This window comes from Phyllobates terribilis, unplaced genomic scaffold (genome assembly GCF_046119375.1).
Source record: "Phyllobates terribilis strain yellow unplaced genomic scaffold, ASM4611937v1 Scaffold_5__5_contigs__length_657084704, whole genome shotgun sequence".
Classification (NCBI taxonomy): Eukaryota; Metazoa; Chordata; class Amphibia; order Anura; family Dendrobatidae; genus Phyllobates; species Phyllobates terribilis.
Window position 1 is genome coordinate 149,727,316 of NW_027362765.1, and position 24,372 is coordinate 149,751,687.

At 44.5% G+C, this 24,372-nt stretch overlaps 1 protein-coding gene across 1 annotated transcript in view; it reads left to right on the forward strand.

Annotated features, from left to right (window-relative positions):
- EFCAB3 (EF-hand calcium binding domain 3) overlaps window positions 1-21,432 on the forward strand; it is a 31,742-nt gene extending 10,310 nt beyond the window's left edge. Inside the window, exons 3-7 of the mRNA XM_073681066.1 lie at window positions 9,645-9,765; window positions 19,524-19,678; window positions 19,764-19,951; window positions 20,696-20,815; window positions 21,027-21,432. Coding sequence (XP_073537167.1) covers window positions 9,645-9,765; window positions 19,524-19,678; window positions 19,764-19,951; window positions 20,696-20,815; window positions 21,027-21,341 — 899 coding nt within the window. The 3' untranslated portion in view covers window positions 21,342-21,432. The remainder of the gene's footprint in view (window positions 1-9,644; window positions 9,766-19,523; window positions 19,679-19,763; window positions 19,952-20,695; window positions 20,816-21,026) is intronic.
- The last annotated feature ends 2,940 nt before the right edge of the window (window positions 21,433-24,372 follow it).

A 24,372-nucleotide genomic window follows, 5' to 3' on the forward strand; every position in this document is an offset into this window, starting at 1 on the left:
GGTGTGATGAATGCTGTCAAAGGTCTACTGGACTCTTCAACAAATCCTTGATAGTATGCTTTACCCTGATCGAGGACAGAGAACCAGGTACTTCCTGATAGGCTATCCAGCATATCTTGAATCTTTGGTATCGGGTGCCGATCAGGTACTGACTTTCGGTTTAGTTCCCGGTAATCACAGCAGAGTCTCAACGTACCGTCCTTCTTCCTAACACAAACAATAGGAGAGGAATAAGACGACTTCGACTTTTGGACCCAATGTCTGTTGATTAGGTCTTGTAAATACTCTTTCACTTCACGGTGTAATGGTTTCGGCACAGACATGTAACTTCTGGTTACTGGGGTCGTGTCTTTCAAATTGATTTTCAACTGCAACGACGGGATACAACCTATATCAGAGTCATCTTTGGAGAATGCATGACACTCTTCTCTCAGCATCTGTTTTGCTACCGCTCGCTCTTCAGCACACCAGTGTTCCAGGGGTATTGGGGGATCCGAGGACCCCGAGGTGGGTCGTGCAATTTCCTCCCCTGGGCAACTCCTGTTCCTTCATGGGGAGACTGAATTCACGGTAGACCCCTGGGCGGGTCTCACACTGGCTGGATATACTGTTTTAACGGTTTCAATGTGACCTAACACAGTCTTTGGCTCCAGTCTAATTTTGTGTTTCGTAGTATTCATCACCGGTACTGTCACTCGAGCAAACCCACCAGTAGGAATCTGAGGAGTCTTTTGGCACGAACAGTCTTTTCTGGACTTTTCTTCCCAGTTCTACCCAGACTCCAAACCTCACCCCCACCATTTGGTTTGCAAGGATGATGGTTGGGCGCCAACCTACCTTGACTTCTTTTAGGTCCATTGTATTCTGTGCTTTCTTTACTCTATGAATCACATTTTCCGCCACGGCGTTGGGTTTGGCAAGCGATGTGGCAATTGCATCCACCACCAGTGTCCCTGCCTTGTGTTTCGTGATGACCTCACTGATTACATTTTAACCCAGGATAGGATTCTGTGCCATGTTCTGATCACTGGTCACGAGAAAAGGTACCAAAAGCTCAATGGTGTTGCTGTTCTTCGTGGCCTCAGTTGGAAAGTCACTTCCACCCAGCCTATGAAACGGATTTCGGTCTGGTTGACATTCTTCATTTAATAGGCTCGCTTGGGCTCCTGTGTCCCACAGTGCTTTTACCAGGAGTCCATCTAGCTGTCACTGTATTAAGCACCTATCACCGATTAGGCTGATGAGGCTATCTTTACTGACCGAGGAATCCTCTTCCCAGGAGTACATCGTTTGACCTCCGTAACTGATGCCCCTGTCTCTCTTGCAGCTGTTGTAGATGGGAACACACTTGGGGATAGTACTGACGCAGCCGTTTTAGCTCATGCGCCGTTCTGGGGTTTGGTGAGATTTGGATTTGCTTCTGGGGACTCCTCCGTGTCGCGGTTACCAGTCGCCCCGCACTGGCAACCTCCTGTCTTTTAACCCAAACGACCGTGATCATTGGCATTCCTTGGCATAATGTCCTTCCTCACCACAACTCAGACAGTGGACACACTCCGTATTCTGATTTGATGAACGGCACGCTTCACAAGCCGGGTATCTTCTATTTTAGAACCCACTCCTGGGTCTGAGGGATACATTTTCTGGCCTGGAACGAATGAACTTTTTCACCTCAATCAACTCGGCTCACAGTTCTCCTATTACTTCCTCCCAGTCAGCGCTGGCGGTCCTCTCTTTTGTTGGTGATTTAAGGTTCCCTCTCGGAGGTGGCACTGGAGGGTCTCCATGATGATCTTCGGACTGGCCACCGGGGGTCTCCAACTACAGCTGACTCGTTTTCGTGATTTTAGGAGCAGAGCCTTTCTTTAACTTCTGTTCGCTCTCCGACTCCAAACTAGCTGTCTCATTCATTTTTTCAATTAGGACTTCTTCCAGAATGGCAGGATTTTCTAGGTACTGTTTCAGCTGCAACTTGATGTCTTTGCTGATTAACCCGATTCCCAATTATCTCAAGAACTTCTTCTGGACTAGTCCAGCATCAAACTTCTCTTCCGCTTCTACATCTCTGGATGCAAACAACAGTCTATCCTTCAGTTCAATTGCTCTGAACAAGAAACTTTGGGGTGACTCATTATTTTTCTGTGAGAGGTTAATGAGTTGGTGGAACAATTCTGAAGTACTTTCTTCTTTATAGTGCCCTTTTAAAATCGTCTTCAGCTGTTGCAAGGTCAATTGACTCTTCATTTCTAGCATACCATGAAGGTTCAGTCCTGGGCTGATCGCTTTCACCACCCCCTCAACGATCTCATCTGGTTGGTAGCCTTTCTGTAAGCCTACATCGATCTGGTGCAACAAGTTCATATAAGACTCTCTTTCTGTTCATATAAGACTCTCTTTCTGTTCACACTCTTCAATCTGTCCCAGGATCTTGAATTCTTTCCTTATGGTGATTTGTAGTATTAGAGAGGACTCTCTCCCTGATTTATCTAACCCGAGCAGGTTGAAGGTTCTGTCTGAGTCTATCACCCGTTCAGAAGTTTTGGTCAATTCCTGCTGGCCTGTCGTTAGGGCTTTGAATTGTTCTTTCAATTCCTGTAGTTCTGTCTGCGGACGGAGATTCCCACTTTTGGTAATTGGTGCCGCCCCTCCATCCTCCAACTTCAACCTGGCTAGAAACTGTGTTAGCTCCTGGTGGAATGTCCCCATGACGTCTTCAGCTTCTTTCTCCCCCAACACATCCATTTTTGCATTAATGGCAGCTAACAGTTGCCTGTGGTTGTGTGCTTTAGAAATCTGTTCTTCTGACATCTTTATATGTTCTGCTACTGTTCTCAATTCTTCACAGGTTAACTGAAGAAGCAGCTCACTAATTCTGTCCATTTGTATTTCCACATCCATTGCTGCTAGTGAGTTTTATTTAGGGCTGGTCCCCTTTAACTGGTGTAGCAGAGTTGAATTGAGGTGCTGAGCTGCTATGTTTTTCCAGACACTTTTCCTCTTCTCCCTCTACACGCTAATTCCCGCTCAGGATTCTCTGTACGGGCCACCAATGTTACACGTACGCCGCCTAAGTTCAGATAGAGGCGAGACCGGTTACATGAATTCGTTGGAATCCTGGGGGAACTGTTACTCAGGGCGACCATAGGCTGCAGTTTCTCTCAGGCACAGGATAGATTCAATTGCTGACCAGACACATTTGACAAGAGTCCTCAGAAACAGTAGAACAGTAACATTTAATGAGGCATGGCCAGTGCAATTTAAGTGTCTCTTTGAGCAACAGGCTCCAGTAACAACAGTACAGTCTCCTTCACAGCACAGTAGTACACAGTCTATCCAGTAGCAAAGTACAGCACAGTTTTAATGCATACACAGTCACAGGCTTTTCCTTCACAAGGACTCAATAGTACACAGCATTTTTTATCCTGCATGGAGATGGAGGAGGGGGCAGGGTTTGATGAGGGAGATGATCCCTATGACAGGATTCCTTCCAGTCCTTATCTTTCTGCCTGATAATACGCCACACTGTTAGGTCAGGGAGTCTATCTGACCTGTGTTTAGCTTCTCTCCTGACCTGAATTCTGTTCCCTTGCCTTCTGTGAGATGCCGATCATACACCACCTTTCTCTTCGACTCTAGCCAGACAGTAAATAACTTCCCCACAATCCCCCTGGGGCTCTGCTAAAACACTCCCTGTCTCTTGTGACTGTGTTAACCCCTCTAGTTGCTGGATGCTTCTGGAGCACAACACTTCCTGTCTCCTGTGCTTGTTTTACTTCTAATAGTTGCTGGATGCTTTTCAAGCAACAGCACTACTTCTGCATGTCACATACAGTGCATTGTGAAAGTATTTGGCCCCCTTGAACTTTTTCTACCTTTTGCCACATTTCTGGCTTCAAACATAAAGATATAAAATTCTAATTTTTGGGGGAAGAATCAACAACAAGTGGGACACAATCATGAAGTGGAACAAAACTTATTGGATATTTTAAACTTTTTTAACAAATTAAAAACTGAAAAGTGGGGCGTGCAATATTACTCGGCCCCCTTGAGTTAATACTTTGTAGCGCCTCCTTTTGCTGCGATTACAGATGCAAGTCGCTTGGGGCATGTCTCTATCAATTTTGCACATCGAGACATGGGCGTACCCACCGTGGGGCAGGGGGGCAGCTGCCCCCCCCTAGAAGCAGGGACGCACTCCGCACACCCGGGCCGGCGTCAGCACCCGGCGCACCCGGGCAAATGCCGGGGCCCTGAGCAGGCGGGGGGCCTTCACCGTCGGGCACCCCGAGCACTATGGGACCCGTGAGCGGAGGAGAGCGGTGTCAGCGCCCGCTCCCCCCCGCTTGCTCAAGGCCCCGGCACAATACTTACCCCTCCCCGTGCCTCCGCAGCAGCTCCTGCATCCTCCGCGGCTGCTGCACTGTGACGTCTCAGGTCAGAGGGCGCGGTGACGTCTTTACACCGCGCTCTCTCCTGAGCAGTCACAGCGCAGAGCGGAATGAGGCCGGCGACGCTGGAGTCCGGAGCAGCGGCAGCAGGTGAGACGTGAGGTGAGTATTTTATTTTTTTATTTTTATTGTATGGAGGCCTGTGGCAGTATAAGGGAGGGGGGTGAGGTGGGGGTGTGTGACATCCTGCATGGGGCATTATAAGGGGGGGGGTGACATCCTGCATGGGGCATTATAAGGGGGGGGTGACATCCTGCATGGGGCATTATAAGGGGGGGGGTGTGTGTGACATCCTGCATGGAGCATTATAAGGGAGGGGGGGTGTGTGACATCCCGCATGGAGCATTATAAGGGAGGGGGGTGTGTGTGACATCCTGCATGGGGCATTATAAGGGAGGGGGGGGTGACATCCTGCATGGGGCATTATAAGGAAGGGGGGGTGTCACCATGGGGCATTATAAGGGGGGGTGACATCCTATATGGGGGGGGAACAGCTTGCATGGGGCATTTTGTGGGGGGAACAGTCTGCGTGGGGCATTATGTGGGGGGAACAGCCTGCATGGAGCGTTATATGGGGGCCAGTATCCTGCATGGAGCGTTATATGGGGGCCAGTATCCTGCATGGAGCGTTATATGGGGGCAGTATCCTGCATGGAGCATTATATGGGGGGCCAGTATCCTGTATGAAGCGTTATATGGGGGCCAGTATTCCGTATGGAGCGTTATGTGGGGGCCAGTATCCTGTATGGAGTGTTATATGAGGGCCAGTATTCCGTATGGAGCGTTATATGGGGGCCAGTATTCTGTATGGAGCATTTTATGGGGGCCAGTATTCTGTATGGAGCGTTATATTGGGGCCAGTATTCTGTATGGAGCGTTATATGGGGGCCAGTATCCTGTATGGAGCGTTATATGGGGACCAGTATCCTGTATGGAGCATTACATGGGGACCAGTATCCTGTATGGAGCGTTATATGGGGACCAGTATCCTGTATGGAGCATTTTATGGGGGCCAGTATTCTGTATGGATCATTTTATGGGGGCCAGTATACTGTTTGGAGCGATTCGCTGGTTTCTGAGCTATTGTGGAATTTACAATAGATATCACTCATGTAATGTAAGAAGTGAAATCTTTGCATTGTACTATATATATTTCTCTTCGGTATCTGTGCATCATGAATCGTGGTATGTGTTAAAGGGGCCCACTGAGACTCTTTCGCCCGGGGCCCACAAAAACCTTGAGCCAGCCCTGCCGCACACACACTTAGATCACCGGCGTTCGCGGCCAGCAAAAGTTCCCTCTGCGGCCAGCCGCAGGTGACTGCTCTGCTTTGCACCCGGCGGCCCGAACTGCGCAGTGTCACTGCATGGGGTCTGGCCGGGATTACCTTTAACGCATGCTGCATGTCACCTGATCACGGTCCTGACTCCTGAGGCGTGCTGACGTAGCACGCTGCCTGCCTCCCCTGTTTCCTGTCTCTGAGAATCCCGCCGGAGCGGAGCGCTTGTCCTGTTACTGTGGGCCGGCTGCCAGTGACTGTGGCAGCCATTCAGTGTAAATTACACAATACACTCACTCACTGTGTAAATATTGAAATTTGGAAGGGCCTCGTGCCTGGGCCTTGGGAGTAGGAACCGGACCTGGAGAAAGGACAGGTGGTTAAAGACATTGAAGTGGCTGCACTTTTTGAGGAGGCTAATATTTTTTTCCCTGCAACAAGGCACGCACTCTTCATTTTAAGTGCTTTCCCGTCCACCACAGCTATTGTTGAACGATCTTTCAATACTCTTCGAAGGGTAAAGACCTGGCACAGAAGTACAATGGGAGAGGACAGACTGACTGGATTGTGTTTGATGAGCGTCCATCGGAAATTCTTCAAGGAAAATCTGGACTGGATTGAAACTAAAGTTTTGAACAAGTTTTCTTCAAACCCAAGAAAAATTATATTAGTATAAGACATGCAATTAGAATAAAAATCAAAATTTTTTGCAAGCAAATAATTGTAATAACTAATAAAGCATGTAACGGGTCTGGGAGGCGGAACCACTGAGCTACTATACAAGGGGGCGGTCCTTGTAAGGGAGCGGGTGGCGACCAGGCAGGCAGTCACAGCAGGTGACCGGGACAGTCACTGGGTGAACGGGCAGATGGTCACGGCAAGTGACCGGGGCAGTCTCTGGGTGAACGGGCAGATGGTCACGGCAAGTGACCGGGGCAGTCTCTGGGTAAAGGGTTGGTACGACCTGTGGCGGCTGATGGTAGACGTGAGCTCCCAGGTGAGCAGGCGAGAGTCTCTGGATAAACGGGTGGTCACAGCATGTGACGGCGGAGCTCCCAGGAAGACCAACAGACAGGCGGCAGATGAGCGCTCCCAGGTGAGCGGGCAGAAGTCTCTGGACAGGCGGGTGGTCACAGCACGTGACGGCAGAGCCTCCAGGTAGGCTAGCAGACTGGCAACAGATGAGCGCTCCCAGGTGAGCGGGCAGGAGTCACTGGACAGGCAGGTGGTCACAGCACGTGACGGCAGAGCCTCCAGGTAGGCTAGCAGACTGGCAACAGATGAGCGCTCCCAGGTGAGCGGGCAGGAGTCACTGGACAGGCAGGTGGTCACAGCACGTGACGGCAGAGCCTCCAGGTAGGCTAGCAGGCAGGTAGCAGATGTGCGCTCCCAGGTGAGCGGGCAAGCTGGTCCATAGACAGACTGACAAGAGTTGGAAGGCAGACCGTCGGACCTCAGGCAAGCAGGCAGGTAGTTGATGTGCGCTCCCAGGTGAGCGGGCAAGCTGGTCCTTAGACAGACTGACAGGAGTAGTAAGGCAGACCGTCGGACCTCAGGCTAGCAGGCAGGTAGTTGAATATCAGGCTGGCAGGAATCTGGCTGTAATCTGGCAAGTATCTGGCAGGTATCTGGCAGGTAACTGGCAACGGGACCTGAGGGCTGAAGCAGAGTAGTGAACAGTGCAACAACATTGCTCAGGCACCTCCATTTTGGAGGAGGTGCCTTATATATGGTAAAGTCCTCCGGCCATTGGCCGGGGACTCCTTAGGACGGCGCGCGCGGCCCCTTTAAGAGGGAGGAAGCGCGCGCGCCCTAAGCACAGTGGCCGGGAAGGAGCGCGCGCTGCCAGCAGAGCGGGAGGAGGACGCCAGGCTCGGAGCAGAGAGGTGAGGGGAACAGCGTCCCTGCCTAGCAGAGGGCAGGGACGCCGACGCTACAAAGCACTTCTATAATTACATATAATTTTCTTAAAATTTTCATTTCATTCACCTTTTTCGTTTTAAAATTTTACAACCCGAATGACCATGGTTTGCCACCCCCTAGTTTTGATCCTGGGTGCGCCCATGCATCGAGAGGCTGAAATTCTTGCCCATTATTCCTTGCAAAACAGCTCAAGCTCATTGAGGTTGGATGGAGGGCATTTGTGAACAGCAGTTTTCAGCTCTTTCCACAGATTCTCGATTGGATTCAGGTCTGGACTTTGACTTGGCCAATCTAACACCTGGATATGTTTATTTTTGAACCATTCCATTATAGATTTTGCTTTATGTTTGGGATCATTGTCTTGTTGGAAGATAAATCTCCGTCCCAGTCTCAGGTCTTTTGCAGACTCCAACAGGTTTTCTTCCAGAATGGTCCTGTATTTTGCTCCGTCCATCTTCCCATTAATTTTAACCATCTTCCCGGTCCCTGCTGAAGAAAAGCAGGTCCAAACCATGATGCTGCCACCACCATGTTTGACAGTGGGGATGGTGTTTTGAGGGTGATGATCTGTGTTGCTTTTACGCCAAACATATCGTCTTGCATTGTGGCCAAAAAGTTCGATTTTGGTTTCATCTGACCAGAGCACCTTGTTTGGTGTGTCTCCCAGGTGGCTTGTGGCAAACTTCAAACGAGACTTTTTATGGATATCTTTGAGAAATGGCTTTCTTCTTGCCACTCTTCCATAAAGGCCAGATTTGTGCAGTGTACGACTGTTTGTTGTCCTATGGACAGACTCTCCCTCCTCAGCTGTAGATCTCGGAAGTTTATCCAGAGTGATCATGGGCCTTTTGGCTGCATCTCTGATCAGTCTTCTCCTTGTTCGAGATGAAAGTTTAGAGGGATGGCCGGGTCTTGGTAGATTTGCAGTGGTCTGATACTCCTTCCATTTCAATATGATCGCTTGCACAGTGCTCCTTGAGATGTTTAAAATTTGGGAAATCTTTTTGTATCCAAATCCTTCTTTAAACTTTGCCACAACAGTATCTTGGACCTGCCTGGTGTGTTCCTTGGTCTTCATGATGCTCTCTGCACTTGAAACAGAACCCTGAGACTATCACAGAGCAGGTGCATTTATACAGAGACTTGATTACACACAGGTGGATTCTATTTATCATTACCAGTCATTTAGGACAACATTGGATCATTCAGAGATCCTCACTGAACTTCTGGAGTGAGTTTGCTGCACTGAAAGTAAAGGGGCCGAATAATATTGCACGCCCAACTTTTCAGTTTTTAATTTGTTAAAAAGTTTAAAATATCCAATAAATTTCGTTCCACTTCACGATTGTGTCCCACTTGTTGTTGATTCTTCCCAAAAAAATTTGAATTTTATATCTTTATGTTTGAAGCCAGAAATGTGGCAAAAGGTAGAAAAATTCAAGGGGGCCAAATACTTTCACAATGCACTGTAAGCTAAATTTTATATATGAGCTGTGTGAAGAAGAAGACAAAATTAGAAATATATGAGTCCTGCCAAATCCAGGAAAGAGACTGGAAAAACAATATAATTTATTTAGGGCAAAGAGTTTCAACAGCAAATTGCTGTCATCATCAGGCTATTGATGTGATGAGAACAACCATTCAGTGCTGATATCCTAACATCTCCTCCAGATGAGCAAATTGCCCATAGCCGCTCTCCTAACTTTATCCCCAGATAAAGGGCATCACATATTTATATTATTTATTTGTACTGTGTGCAGTGGTAAGTTTGAAGATTTCTTTTTAGCATAGATTTTGTTTCCTATTGTTTGCAGACAATATCTAGAGATTCTCTGCACTAAAAATACCTCTATTACCAGAGGCAGGAATGTGTGACCATGTTTGGAGCCACATATTACTCTGCATTATGATTCATGATTTTAAGTGCAGTTCACACTTGCTTTTGTGTATGGCTTACTGTTTTGTTTTTTCAATTCTATGGCTTGTGTTGCAGACAGAAAACGGCTTTTGCCAGTATCTGAACAGGAGTATTTGGATACGGTTTTATTTGATGCTATCTCCAGACTGTTGCAAAAATCTTGTCTTCCTGCAAAATCCACTGCTGAAATAGAAAAGTGAGTAGAAATCTAACTTTTAGCAATTGTAGAGTTCAGCAAAAATTTTGTAGGATCCTGGTCCAGCAGCCACGTCGATGGTCCAAAGACCCGAACCGTCAGTGCACTCTAACAGGCAGATTTCCTGTGGGTCGCTGTCACAATGGACCACCTGGCTGGTGTCTGTGTACTCTGGCCACACTACGTGCAGAAGCTGGCCGGACACATAAGGTGCAGCGTTTGGAAGCTTAAATAATTACCTGATGTCTCGAGAAGCTTCAGCAATTATGTTGATTTTGTCTAATACAAAACATAATTATTGTGTCCAGCAAGTAGAAGCATAATAGTTTGATGCCAGAAGCATGTGGAGTGCAAGAAAGTCCCCAAGCCTCCTTGATATAGAGGGAAAAACATTTAGTGCATATAATAGCATGTATATAGTGTACATAAGGGTGTATGTAGTATATAGTGTATATAGTAGCATTTACTGTATATAGTGTATATAAGTGTGTATATGGTATATAGTGTATATAGTGTAAGTGTGTATGTAGTATATAAAGCATATAATGGCATATATATAGTGTATGTAAGTGTGTATGTAGTATATAGTGTATGTAAGTGTGTATGTAGTATATAAAGCATATAATAGCATGTACAGTTAGGTCCATATATATTTGGACAGATACAACATTTTTCTAATTTTGGTTCTAGACATTACCACAATGAATTTTAAACAAAGCAATTCAGATGCAGTTGAAGTTCAGACTTTTAGCTTTCATTTGAGGATATCCACATTAAAATTGGATGAAGAGTTTAGGAGTTTCAGCTCTTTAACATGTGCCACCCTGTTTTTAAAGGGATCAAAAGTAATTGGACAGATTAAATAATTGTAAATAAAATGTTCATTTCTAGTACTTGGTTGAAAACCCTTTGTTAGCAATGACTGCCTGAAGTCTTGAACTCATGGACATCACCAGACGCTGTGTTTCCTCCTTTTTGATGCTCTGTCAGGCCTTCACTGCGGTGGTTTTCAGTTGCTGTTTGTTTGTGGGCCTTTCTGTCTGAAGTTTAGTCTTTAACAAGTGAAATGCATGCTCAATTGGGTTGAGATCAGGTGACTGACTTGGCCATTCAAGAATATTCCACTTCTTTGCTTTAATAAACTCCTGGGTTGCTTTGGCTTTATGTTTTGGGTCATTGTCCATCTGTAGTATGAAACGACGACCAACCAGTTTGGCTGCATTTGGCTGGATCTGAGCACACAGTATGGCTCTGAATACATCAGAATTCATTCGGCTGCTTCTGTCCTGTGTCACATCATCAATAAACACTAGTAACCCAGTGCCACTGGCAGCCATGCATGCTCAAGCCATCACACTGCCTCCGCCGTGTTTTACAGATGATGTGGTATGCTTTGGATCATGAGCTGTACCACGCCTTCGCCATACTTTTCTCTTTCCATCATTCTGGTAGAGGTTGATCTTGGTTTCATCTGTCCAAAGAATGTTCTTCCAGAACTGTGCTGGCTTTTTTAGATGTTTTTTAGCAAAGTCCAGTCTAGCCTTTTTATTCTTGATGCTTATGAGTGGCTTGCACCGTGCAGTGAACCCTCTGTATTTACTTTCATGCAGTCTTCTCTTTATGGTAGATTTGGATATTGATACGCCTACCTCCTGGAGAGTGTTGTTCACTTGGTTGGCTGTTGTGAAGGGGTTTCTCTTCACCATGGAGATTATTCTGCGATCATCCACCACTGTTGTCTTCCGTGGGCGCCCAGGTCTTTTTGCATTGATGAGTTCACCTGTGCTTTCTTTCTTTCTCAGGATGTACCAAACTGTAGATTTTGCCACTCCTAATATTGTAGCAATTTCTTGGATGGGTTTTTTCTGTTTTTGCAGCTTAAGGATGGCTTGTTTCACCTGCATGGAGAGCTCCTTTGACCGCATGTTTACTTCACAGCAAAACCTTCCAAATGCAAGCACCACACCTCAAATCAACTCCAGGCCTTTTATCTGCTTAATTGAGAATGACATAACGAAGGGATTGCCCACACCTGTCCATGAAATAGCCTTGGAGTCAATTGTCCAATTACTTTTGGTCCCTTTAAAAACAGGATGGCACATGTTAAGGAGCTGAAACTCCTAAACCCTTCATCCAATTTTAATGTGGATACCCTCAAATGAAAGCTGAAAGTCTGAACTTCAACTGCATCTGAATTGTTTTGTTTAAAATTCATTGTGGTAATGTCTAGAACCAAAATTAGAAAAATGTTGTCTCTGTCCAAATATATATGGACCTAACTGTATATAGTGTATATAAGTGTGTATGTAGTACGTAGTGTGTATAGCCGCATGTGCATAGTGTATGCAAGTGTGTGTAGTATATAAAGCATATAATAGCATATATATATAGTGTATATAAGTGTGTATGTAGTATATAGTGTATATAAGTGTGTGTGTGTGGTACATCGTGCTTATAATAGCATGTATGTATGTATGTTATAAAGTGTATGTAATAGTGTATATAAAGTATAGTTGAGCTTATGGGGAGTGACCTATTACTCAACGGGAGTGGGTGAGGAGAAGTCACTAGGGACCAGCCTCTTGGTCTAGTCACCCAAGCAGCATTGTTCGTGGCCGACTTTTAAATAAATGTTTTCTCTGAAATGCCAGAGCATTTTTAGCATAAACCATACACGGCTGAAGTGGTAGGGCCAGTGAATCACCTGTCAGGTTCCCTATAAACCTTTGTATTCTTTAGCTATATTTTTTTTCATGTATTCCCATAGGCTTCCTTAAAAGACTTAAAGAAGTTTTTCACTAATATGATATTGATGATCTATCATTAAGGGTATTATTACTATTATCAGAGACTAGGAACTGTCATTTTTGGCAAAGACTACTACATAGCATACAAGAGCTGTGCACAGAACTGTGCACTTTTGGCTATGTACACTTTTACATCTGGCGGCCTGTCACTCAACTTACTAACAACTGATTGGGGTTGCCAAATGTTGGACCCCAACCAATTGATCATCTATCCTAAGGATATTCTTGTATCAAATACCTGGATAATCACTTTAAAATTCTGTTGGGCAGCATGGTGGCTCAGGGCAGCACGGTAGCTTAGTAGTTAACACTGCAGCCTTGCAGTGCTGGGTCCTGGTTTCAAATCCCACCAAGGACAACATCTGCAAGGGGTTTATATATTCTTCCCGTGTTTGCGTGGGTTTCCTCCCACACTCCAAAGGCATACTGATAGGGAATTTAGATTATGAGCCCCAATGGGGACAGCCATGATAATGTACGTAAAGCATTGCGGAATATGTTGGCGCTATATAAAGATTATTATTATTATGTTTGTAAAAAAGAAAGAGAACAACAAAACTCTTGCAATTAAATGCATGAAAGTAGGGTTGATTTTCACAAACCACAAAAAACTTTGAATGAAGGAATTGTTATGGAGGAGTACTCGTTATTCAGTAGCATTAATATTTATATTATGTATAATCAGTCTAATAATGAGATAATAGTCCACAAAAGTATTTCCTATATAAGGCTATGTGCACACGAAGCATTTTTGATGCGTTTTCGCGGCGGTTTTTAAGCCGCGGAAACGCTTCGAAAACGCTTGTTAATTACGCTTGTTAGGTCTAACACTTGCTAGGTCTGCCAGCTATAGCAATGGTAATCCTGATGTGCTGCCCACATGATGCGGAAATTTCCGCTCAGAATTACCATTGCGGAAAAAACTGCTGCATGACCATTAAGCCCAGTGTTTCCAGAGCGTTTCCCGCCCATTGACTTTACTTGAACGCAGCAAATCCGCAAGTATAATATTTACACCTGCGGATTTGCTACATTTCAATTAAATCCAATGGGCGGGAAGCGCTCCGGAAACGCGCTGTGGGTGGTACCTGGTCGGCAGAGGAGAACTACAACTCCTCTCATCCGACTGCTGATAAAAGCTGCTGAGAGGAGCAGTAGTTCTCCTCAGCAGAGCCGGGAGCCACCGGCAGTGAAAAAAGAAAAAAAAATCCATATACTCACCTATCCGGCGGCCCCCGGTGTCCTCCTGGTCCCCAGCGATGTTCTCTCCCTGTGCTGCCAGGACCTGTGGTCACATGAGTGGTCAGCTGATCGATCACGTGACCTCCCCGTAGGAGCATTCTGAAGAATGTTCCCATGGTGTTAAGCTCACCGGGGCTAATCAGATGAACCCCAGTGACCTCACTCCTGCACAGCAATGTATACTGATAGGAGTAATTTTACACTCCTGTCAGTGTACATTGCTGTCTTCTACAGCAGTGACATCAGTTATTGCTGATGTCACTGCTGTAGAAGTGACCCGGATCGCCGAGGGACAATTGGCGGTAATCGTGAACTGCGTCGTGACGTCAGACAGGTGAGGGATATGGTTGTTATTTTACGTTTTTTTCAGAAGATCGATGGCTTCGCGGACAGAGTGTAATAAAAAAAAATGTATAACCGTGTTTTTTATTTTATTAAAATACTTTATTCTGGCCGTGTGTTTTATTGAAAAAGTGGCGACCATTTTACTACGTCTTATAGATGCCCTCCATTACTAACCTGGGTTTCACGTCAGCCGCCAATACAAGGCTGACGTGAACCCAATCCCATTAGCCCACTCGTCACCGCTACAGGGCAGTGGGAAGAGCAGAGGCTAAGCGCCAGATTTGGCGCATCTTATGGATGCGCCATTTCTGGGGCTGCTGAGGGGTGATATTAATAGCCGCAGAGGGGGCTAGTATTCATGACCCCTACCCTGGTTATTAATATCAGCCCGCAGCTATCTAGTTTAGCCTTTTCTGGTTAGGTTTTATAGGATTACCCCACTTCAATTTTTTTTCTGGGGTCCCCCTATAATCTAGCCAGTAAAGGCTAAACAAACAGCTGTGGGCTGATTTTAATAGCCAGGGAAGATTTTTGACTAATGGCCCTTTCCCCAGCTACTAATATCAGCCCCCAGCCGTCGGCTTTCCCTCTGCTGGTTATAAAAATGACGAGGGAGCCCACGCCATATATTTTTTTTAATTTTAGGCCTGTGCCCACGATCCGGACGTAGCATTGCTTTGGACACATATTTTTGCTGCATCCAAAACGTTGCATTCTATTGAACGCAGGTAAATCCACATGTGTTCACTGAACCATGCGTATTTACCGCATTCAATACATTCTAATAGTCAAATTTCTGTTGCAGAGACTAGCGACTCCGCAAGAGAATTTGACATGCTGCGGTCCTGAAAGACGCGCCGCATGTCAGTGTCCATGGGTGATCCGCAGTCTCAGATGCACGCATAGTGGACATGGGATTTCTAGAAATGCCACCCACTATGCTGTAACATCTGGACGCTGCAGGTTTGACGCTGTATAAACACGCAGCGTCAAACCTGCAGCGGCTCCTGATCGTGGCCACGTACCCAAACTCACCTCTGTTGCAGATTTTGACCAATTGAAGTGTCATTATATGCGGTGGATTCACATTTACCGACAAAAAAAGTGCGGCATTAGAACACCACGTTTTGGACGCTACAAAAATCATCCAAAGCGCTGCTGAGTTCTGATCGGGGGGATGTAGCAGCTAACCGACCAGCTGTGAGCTGTTAATTATAGCCAGGGACCATGTTTGCAAATGGAACCTCCCATGCTAAAAATAGCAGCTCACAGCTGCCGCATAAATTACATGAATAGAAATGCTAATGAAGATTGGGTGAATGAGACTAGCTGACACCCAGCTCTTTTGTTTGGTGATGACAAGGTATCAATCAGACCTTTTCATGACCAAACCTAATTAAAGTAAAGTAAAGAGTTAAATAAACACACAAACATGGAGCGAACACTTTATTTGAAATACAACAAACACATTCTTTAATCATTTAAATTAACCAATATACTCACCCCAGTTCTGATGGTAATCCAAGGGTTTAAGCAATGTCCCACCAAATAACTTTATTTAGCTCCAAAAAGCTTTCATTGATGTACAAAAATGCTTAAAAAAACGCGTCAAAAACGCGTGGAATTTCCGCCGCGTTTCTCCTGCCAAGGAGATGCAGAAACTCTCAGGAAATTTCTCCTTCGAATCCTAATTGTGCGCACATAGCCTAAAGGTTTCATGATGGGTCTGTGCCCAGGGTCCGCACTTATTGAAAAACACTCTTGACGTGTCTTTATAGCTTAATTATTACAGGCATCACATGTAGATCGCTATCATTGTGTTTGTCTGTTGAGAATATCTGTTGCTATATAGTTCTAAGCATAGAATAGGACCCGGGTTCTGCAAATCTTTTTGCTGAAGTCTATTCACTATTAAAAATGGGCAGTCATTTTATTTAGAATCTGTAAATGCTATGTGGTTCAATTTCATGCATTAATTTTCTAAAAATTTGAAGTACTACAAAGTTCTTAAATTCAGAATTAGGACATACAGTGGTGAGAAAAAGTGCTTGCCCCCTTCCTGATTTCCTATTCTTTTGAATGTTTGTCACACTTAAATGTTTCAGATCACCATATTTAGACACCAAATATTAGTTAAGATAACACAAGTAGTGAGGAGCGAGTATGTTGTGTTAACCCTTTTGGCGAGCCTGTTCGGGTGCTCGCCAAGTATCTTCAGCAGTGCTCGGTGTTATGTTTTTGTCACTCAATGCTCATGATTTGCGACTGTTTGACAGCTTTAATACATGTGAGGATTGCCTAAGAAACAGTCATTCCTCACATGTATTAAAGCTGTCAAGCAGTCACAAATCATGAGCACTGAGTGACGAAAACATAACACCCAAGCACGCTGAAGATACTCGGAAAACACCCGAGCATGCTCGTAAATCTTGAGCAATGAGCATGCTCACTCATCACTAAACACAAGTAAACACAAAATGCAGTTTTTAAATGAAGGTCTTTATTATTAAGGGAAACATAAATCCAAACCTGCAGGGTCCTGTGTGAGAAAGTGATTGCCTCCCACCCCCTCAGCCCACTTAAAACATAAATTAACTGTGGTTTATCACATCTTTGGGAAGCTGAGCTCAATTTCCCTAGCCACACACAGGATTGATTACTGCCACACCTGTCCTCAAACAAGAAATCACTTTATTTGGACCTGCCTGACAAAGTGAAGTAGACCAAAAAATTCTCAAAAGCTAGACATCATGCCGCGATCCGAAGAATTTTTGGAACAAATGAGAAACAAAGTAATTGAGATCTATCAGTCTGGAAAAGGTCATAAAGCCATTTCTAAAGCTTTGGGACTCCAGCGAACCACAGTGAGAGCCATTATCTACAAATGGCGAAAACATGGAACAGTGGTGAACCTTCCCAGGAGTGGCCGGCTGACCAACATTACCCCAAGAGCGCAGCGAAAACTCATCTAAGAGGTCACAGAAGACCCCACAACAACCTCCAAAGAACTGCAGGCCCCACTTGCCTCAGTTAAGGTCAGTGTTCATGACTCCACCATAAGAAAGAGACTGGGCAAAAATGGCATGCATGTCAAGAGTTCCAAGACAAAAACCACTGCTGAGCAATAAGAACCAAGGCTTGTATCAGTTTTGCTAGAAAACATCTTGATGATCCCCAAGACTTTTGGGAGAATACTCTGTGGACTGGTGAGACAAAAGTTAAACTTTTTGGAAGGTGTATGTCCCATTACATCTGGCGTAGAAGTAACACAGCATTTCAGAAAAGGAACATATCAACGGTAAAATATGGTGATGGTAATGTGATGGTCTGGGGCTGTTGTGCTGCTTCTGAGCCTGGAAGACTTGCTGTGGTAAATAAAACCATGAATTCTGCAGTCTACCAAAAAATCCTGAAGGAGAATGTCCAGCCGTCTGTTCGTGACCTCAAGCTGAAGCGCACTTGGGTTATGCAGCAGGACAATGATCCAAAACGCACCAGCAAATCCACCTCTGAATTGCTTTAGAAAAACAAAATGAAGACTTTGGAGTGGCCTAGTCAAAGTCCTGGCATTTATCGGATTGAGATGCTGTGTCATGACCTTAAAAAGGCGGTTCACGCTTGGAAACCCTCCAATGTGGCTGAATTACAGTACAACAATTCTGCAAAGGTGAGTGGGCCAAAATTCCTCCAGAGCATTGTAAAAGACTTATTGACAGTTATCGCAAACGCTTGATTGCAGTTGTTGCTGCTAAGGATGGCCCAACCATTTATTAAGTTTAGGGGGCAATGACTCTTTCACAGGGACCTGTAGGTTTGGATTTCTTCTTCCCTTAATAATAAAGACCTTCATTTAAAAACTACATTTTGTGTTTACTTGTGTTATCCTTGTCTAATATTTAAGTTTGTTTGCTGATCTGAAACATTTAAGTGTGACAAACATGCAAAAGAATAGGAAATCAGGAAGGGGGCAAACACTTTTTCACACCACTGTATTTGCACACAGCTGATTTTTCAGCAGTCCACTTTTAACTGAATGGAACTTGCAGAAATCCATAATCCATGTGCTTGCCGCCTAAACAACCCAATTTAGTTGATTAAAATTGATTTTCATGGAAGAAAAAAGAGAGAAAAGCGCTTACCTGTGTGAATCGGCAACCGCATAGGACAAGGTCCAAGTAAGTATTGCTCAGTGCTCACCTTCACTTCTTGTGCTGGACAGGCACAACCCTGCTATAGGGCAGAAAATTATTCTGATTAGCTACCACACCGACCGTCAGCTCACCAGGTAGGCGCTGCCCCTCCACCTGCCTCTTGTGTTTCCACAGGTCACTGATTATTCAGTAAACTGCCTGCATTTTGAAATTTTGCTCTGCATTCATTGGATGGGTGGCACGTGTGCAGTGTGAGATTCCACGTCTGTTCTTCGGGTCCTTAATAAAATGGAGTCGGCGCATGCGCAGACCAAGATCTCTGCTCAGATCTTGATCTGCGCATGCGCCGACTCTGGTGCCATTTTATTGAAGACCGGACGCAGAATCTTACACTGCGCATGTGCCGCCCACCCAATGATGGCAGCAGCAGGAAATTTCAAAACAGAGGCTGGTCACTGAATAATCAGTGACCTGTAGAAACACAGGAGGCAGGCGGAGGGGCCGGAGCTGAAGAAGACCCAATTCCCCCAGGCCCACTCCGATGCACAGAAGAAAACATTCCCTTTAAACTGCTTGAGCTGCACAGTATCGCAAAGTTATTACATACAGCGGAAGAACTGTACTCAGATAGGATTAGATACAATGTATCACCAGTACAATACCACAAAGGATTAGGTACATGGGGACACTCAACTTCACGGAAAAGTGGACAAGATGAGGGAAGAGAAAAAAGGATCATTCCTGATAAAACGGTGGAAATTCTGTATTCAGCCGCCTATTAGGTCATCTGCGCTACATGTGTATTTGTACAGCTAGTACTAACAATGAGAGCTGTAAAAATCTGTATGTTATGAGGTCCCCCTAGTGGCCACTGCAGGCAAATTATGTGTAAAGGGAAGTCATTCAGTGGTGAACAGTATTGCAGCTGCTTGGCCTGACTGTATGGAAGATACAACACTGAGGTTAACTTCATTTAAAACCCTAAGAATGGTGGCGTATGTGCTCTGATCCTCATAACCCTTTTATCTTATATCATACATGGTGAGGACCCCAAGCATCTCAGCTTCCTAAAAACCGATGAGTGGGATATTGAGGTTATCTGCGCTAACTCAGTCATCTTAAGCTAGATTTTAATGAATACTATACTGCTCTGTGCGAAGACACTGACTCAACATAAAACTCTGGTCTAAATCCTTATGATTTACTTTAACAGGTACTACCAGGAAAAATTTGAAGCCATTCCACAATTCCCCAAGAAAAAGATGTCAAAGTCCCACGTAATAGGGAATTTTGCCAGTGATGCACGAATCATGGGCATCACAGACAAACAACTGGTACACTGCCTTAAGCAGATGAAGATAAATAAAGGTCATTACATGGAGAAATGCAGGTAGCATGATGTATAATTTTAGGTGTAGAGGTGAACTACCCAATACTACTGTTTCATGTATAGGTCCATGTGCTAGTAGTGCCTATGATGTGATACCATGTGTACCTCTGAGCTCAAGGAAGGAAAAGAAACTATCTGGACACCCACAACTCCACAGGCTGATGCAGAAAACCATCTACAAGGGACATAAAGAAACCTCAGACGTAGACATGCAGACGGATGTCAGGGGTAGAAAGCGCCGTGGCATTCAGGTTTGTCACCTTAGAGCTTGATGCTGATTTTGGCAAAGCCAACCTTCTTTACATGGCAAGGTTAAAACACATCGATCTATTAAGTTCCACCTATTATTTCCATGTAATTCTTTTAGTAAAAAGCACAAACAAATTTCCTGGTCTGTAGATGTAAATTTGTAATTATGTAAAGCAAAAATGTCTCTTCAGACTCAGAATAAAACTAGAGTTGAGCAAAAAGATTTGCAGGACCCTGGTTCATCAATCTTGTCCGTGGCCATTGGACGAGAGCCCTGCGAACCTCCCCCTATCTGCTGACATTTCCGACTCCTTTTCTGATTAGTAAGCCTAGCTCGATATCATCTTTGCAGCGAATATGACGTTGTATCGGGGCTACTAATCAGAAGAGGCACCGGGGATGACGGCAGGTAGGAGGAGGTTCACAGGGCTCTTCTGGTCCGGCAGCCAAGGACTACCAACATGGTTAATGGACCAGGGTTTTGCTAATATTTTTCCTTAGTTTTAAATAAAACCCCTGATTTTCTTTACAGAAGCAGCACCACACTTGCCCATGGGTTTTGTCTGTAGCACAAGCCTAGTGACTTGTAAGTGGGTGACTTTCTAGATCAGTCCATTTGCAAGAGTGGAGCTGTTTCTGGGAAAATAAAAGGTCTTTTTTTCTAATCCCAGACAAACTTTTTTAAACACTGGGTAATACATCAATCATTCATATTCTTTGTATTTTCATCTTTATCCCTTTCTTAGGTGGACATTTATATTCCAGGATGTAAACGTAAAACAAACCCCATTCCAATAGACTTGAGATTGCCTACCAATAAGATACAAAAGCTGAACATGAATGACCATAACTTGGTCCGACACCAGGTGAGTCACATCTGTGCATGCGACTGGCATTGCAGCTCAGCCCTATTCAAGTGAATGAGACTGAGGTGTAACACTAGACAGAGCCCTGGGCATCATTCTGTCACAACAGACATACCAACTTTATTTTCAGTGCTTGTTATATTTTATATCAGCCCGGTCTAAATTCACCATCATTTGCCATAACCGATAATCTCTCGTTGCTTGAGTATAGGTGGACCTGGGGAAAAAACGCTTCTTGGAAAGAACTGTTAGAAGAAAACAGTCTGCTACGCTCCATTTATGGGACAGGATTCAGGGAGGACAGATTGAACAGGAAACCAGAAACCCAGTGTTTTGCGACATGTTCTCTACCTACTCTTGGTCTTGGGATGCCCAGCGTGAGCTTCTAGCAAAGAAAAAACTCTATCAGAGGGAGACAAAGAAACAGTGGGAGACAACCTCGGCACCACTTGGCAGTGACAAGAATGCTGAGCATAGTGTATGGGAGAAGAGTGATGAACATCACACAGACATCCTCAGTAAATGATCCCCGGATTTTCACGAGAATCCAAATGTGATTAAGAAACCTGAAAAGAAAGACGTTGTGCAAGAATGAAGAAACCACCGTCATGTGTGCCCATGGCTTAAGTTCAATAAAGAGTGTGTCCAGCATCCTAAACTTTGGTTGAAGTTTTTTCTGCAGTGAGATGCTAGAAGAAAATGATTGAAAACAGTAATTATTACTGCAAGTGTGCAAGTTCAGAAACCAATAATGGTACGTGCAAAGTGCACGGTGGCTGTAGAGAGGTGCACTGAGTCCTGTATGACTTCATACTACAGGACCGCAGTGACTATGTGGCACCATTTTATTGTCCACTGGGTGCCGAATGTACAGATCTATTCTTCCCTTAAAAGCAATGCCCATATCCAATGGATCAAACAAAAAAACACAACACAAAAAAACACGGTAAACCAAAATCGAAACACTTCCAAAAGAATGATGAACATATACATGTCCATAAAAAAAACGACATTGTTCAATCTTTTGTTACTTCTTTTAATCGCTTCAGGGTTCGAAAACTCTGGAGCCGTTAAAAGAAGTATCATGTTCATTCTTCATGTAGCTTTCGAAAATAAACCGCCTTAATAGAACATATAGTAAAAAGCTGCCGGCAGCGAAGACTACAGCAAAACTGCCAGCGGATCTGCTTCAGGAAGAAGCTACCGGGTTTTTCCTGAAGCTACTTTGTAAGCGAAAATTCTGGCAACTGCGCCAACATCTATAATACGCCATGTGCACATACCTCATGTTTGGCACTATAATAAATTGGAAACACACAGTGGCACAGTAAGACCCCATGCACTTATATGTACACAAATGTATACAGTCATGTGTATAAGGGCTTAGGGATAGTGATGTATTTACGGTTTCTTTAAAGTGTAACTATAATAAAAAAAAAAAAACTTTTAATGTGTCATAGGGTACACTGAGACTAATGTATTTTTGATTCAAGCGCTGTCCACGTAGAGAAAATTTATCGTGAGAAGATCAATTATTGTGAGAAGATCAGCTCTCTCAACAGATCAGAGCAAGTGGTTTATAGGTTCAGGCCACGGCCCCACTATCAGTATTTGGTCAGTATTTTTTCTTAGGAGTGGAAGCCAAAACCAGGTGAGGAACAATCAGACAAAAGGTATAATAGAAACAAGTGCACTAATTCTGCATTTATCACCCACTCCTGGTTTTGTCTCCCACTCCTGAGAAAAAATACAGACTGAATACTGACCAAATACTAATAGTGGGGCCGTGGCCTTGCAGAAAGTTTGTAGACTTTGTATGAAATTGTACACCACTTTCTCTGTTTGGAAGGCTATTCACTTTATCATTGGGGTCCCTCCCTGTCTACTAGCACCTTCTACCACGTGGAGATTGAGTGCACTCCAATTTATCGATTGTCTGAAATATACAGTGGGGAAAAAATAGTATTTAGTCAGTCACCAATTGTGCAAGTTCTCCCACTTAAAAAGATGAGAGAGGCCTGTAATTGACATCATAGGTAGACCTCAACTATGAGAGACAAAATGAGAAAACAAATCCTAAAAATCACATTGTCAGATTTGGAAAGAATTTTTTTTTTAATTTTGGTGAAAAATAAGTATTTGGTCAATTACAAACAAGCAAGATTTCTGGTTCTCACAGACCTGCAACTTCTTCTTTAAGAGGCTCCTCTGTCCTCCACTCATTACCTGTAGTACTGGCATCTGTTTGAACTTGTTATCAGTATAAAAGACACCTGTCCGCAACCTCAAACAGTTACACTCCAAACTCCACTATGGCGAAGACCAAAGAGCTGTCGAAGGACACCAGAAACAAAATTGTAGCTCTGCACCAGGCTGGGAAGACTGAATCTGCAATAGGCAAGCAGCTTGGTGTGAAGAAATCAACTGTGGGAGCAATAATTAGAAAATGGAAGACATACAAGACCACTGATAATCTCCCTCGATCTGGGGCTTCACACAAGATCTCACCCTGTGGGGTCAAAATGATCTCAAGAACGGTGAGCAAAAATCCCAGAAGTACACGGGGGAACCTAGTGAATGACCTGCAGAGAGCTGGGACCAACGTTACACAGGCTGCCATCAGTAACACACTACGCTGTCAGGGACTCAGGTCCTGCAGTGCCAGACGTGTCCCACTGCTTAAGCCATTACATGTCCGGGACCGTCTAAAGTTTGCTAGAGAGCATTTGGATGATCCAGAAGAGTATTGGGAGAATGTCATATGGTCAGATGAAACCAAAGTAGAACTGTTTGGTAGAAACACAACTCGTTGTGTTTGGAGGAGAAAGAATGCTGAGTTGCATCCAAATAACACCATACCTACTGTGAAGCATGGGGGTGGCAACATCATGCTTTGGGGCTGTTTCTCTGCCAAGGGACCAGGACAACTGATCTATGTACATGAAAGAATGAATGGGGCCTTGTATCGTGAGATTTTGAGTGCAAACCTCCTTCCATCAGCAAGGGCATTGAAGATGAAACGTGGCTGGGTCTTTCAGCATGACAATGATCCCAAGCACACCGCCAGGGCAACGAAGGAGTGGCTTCGTAAGAAGCATTTCAAGGTCCTGGAGTGGCCTAGCCAGTCTCCAGACTCTAAACCCTATAGAAAACCTTTGGAGGGAGTTGAAAGTCCGTGTTGCCCAGCGACTACCCCAAAACATCACTGCTCTAGAGGAGATCTGCATGGAGGAATGGGCCAACATACCAGCAACAGTGTGTGCCAACCTTGTGAAGAATTACAGAAAACGTTTGACCTATGTCATTGCCAACAAAGGATATATAACAAAGTATTGAGATGAACTTTTGTAGGTGACCAAATACTTATTTTCCACCAAAATTTGAAAAACATTTCTTTCCAAATCAGACAATGTAATTTTCAGGATTTATTTTCTCATTTTGTCTCTCATAGTTGGGGTCTACCTATGATGTCAATTACAGGCCTCTCTCATCTTTTTAAGTGGGAGAACTTGCACAATTGGTGGCTGACTAAATACTTTTTTTATCCCACTGTAGAG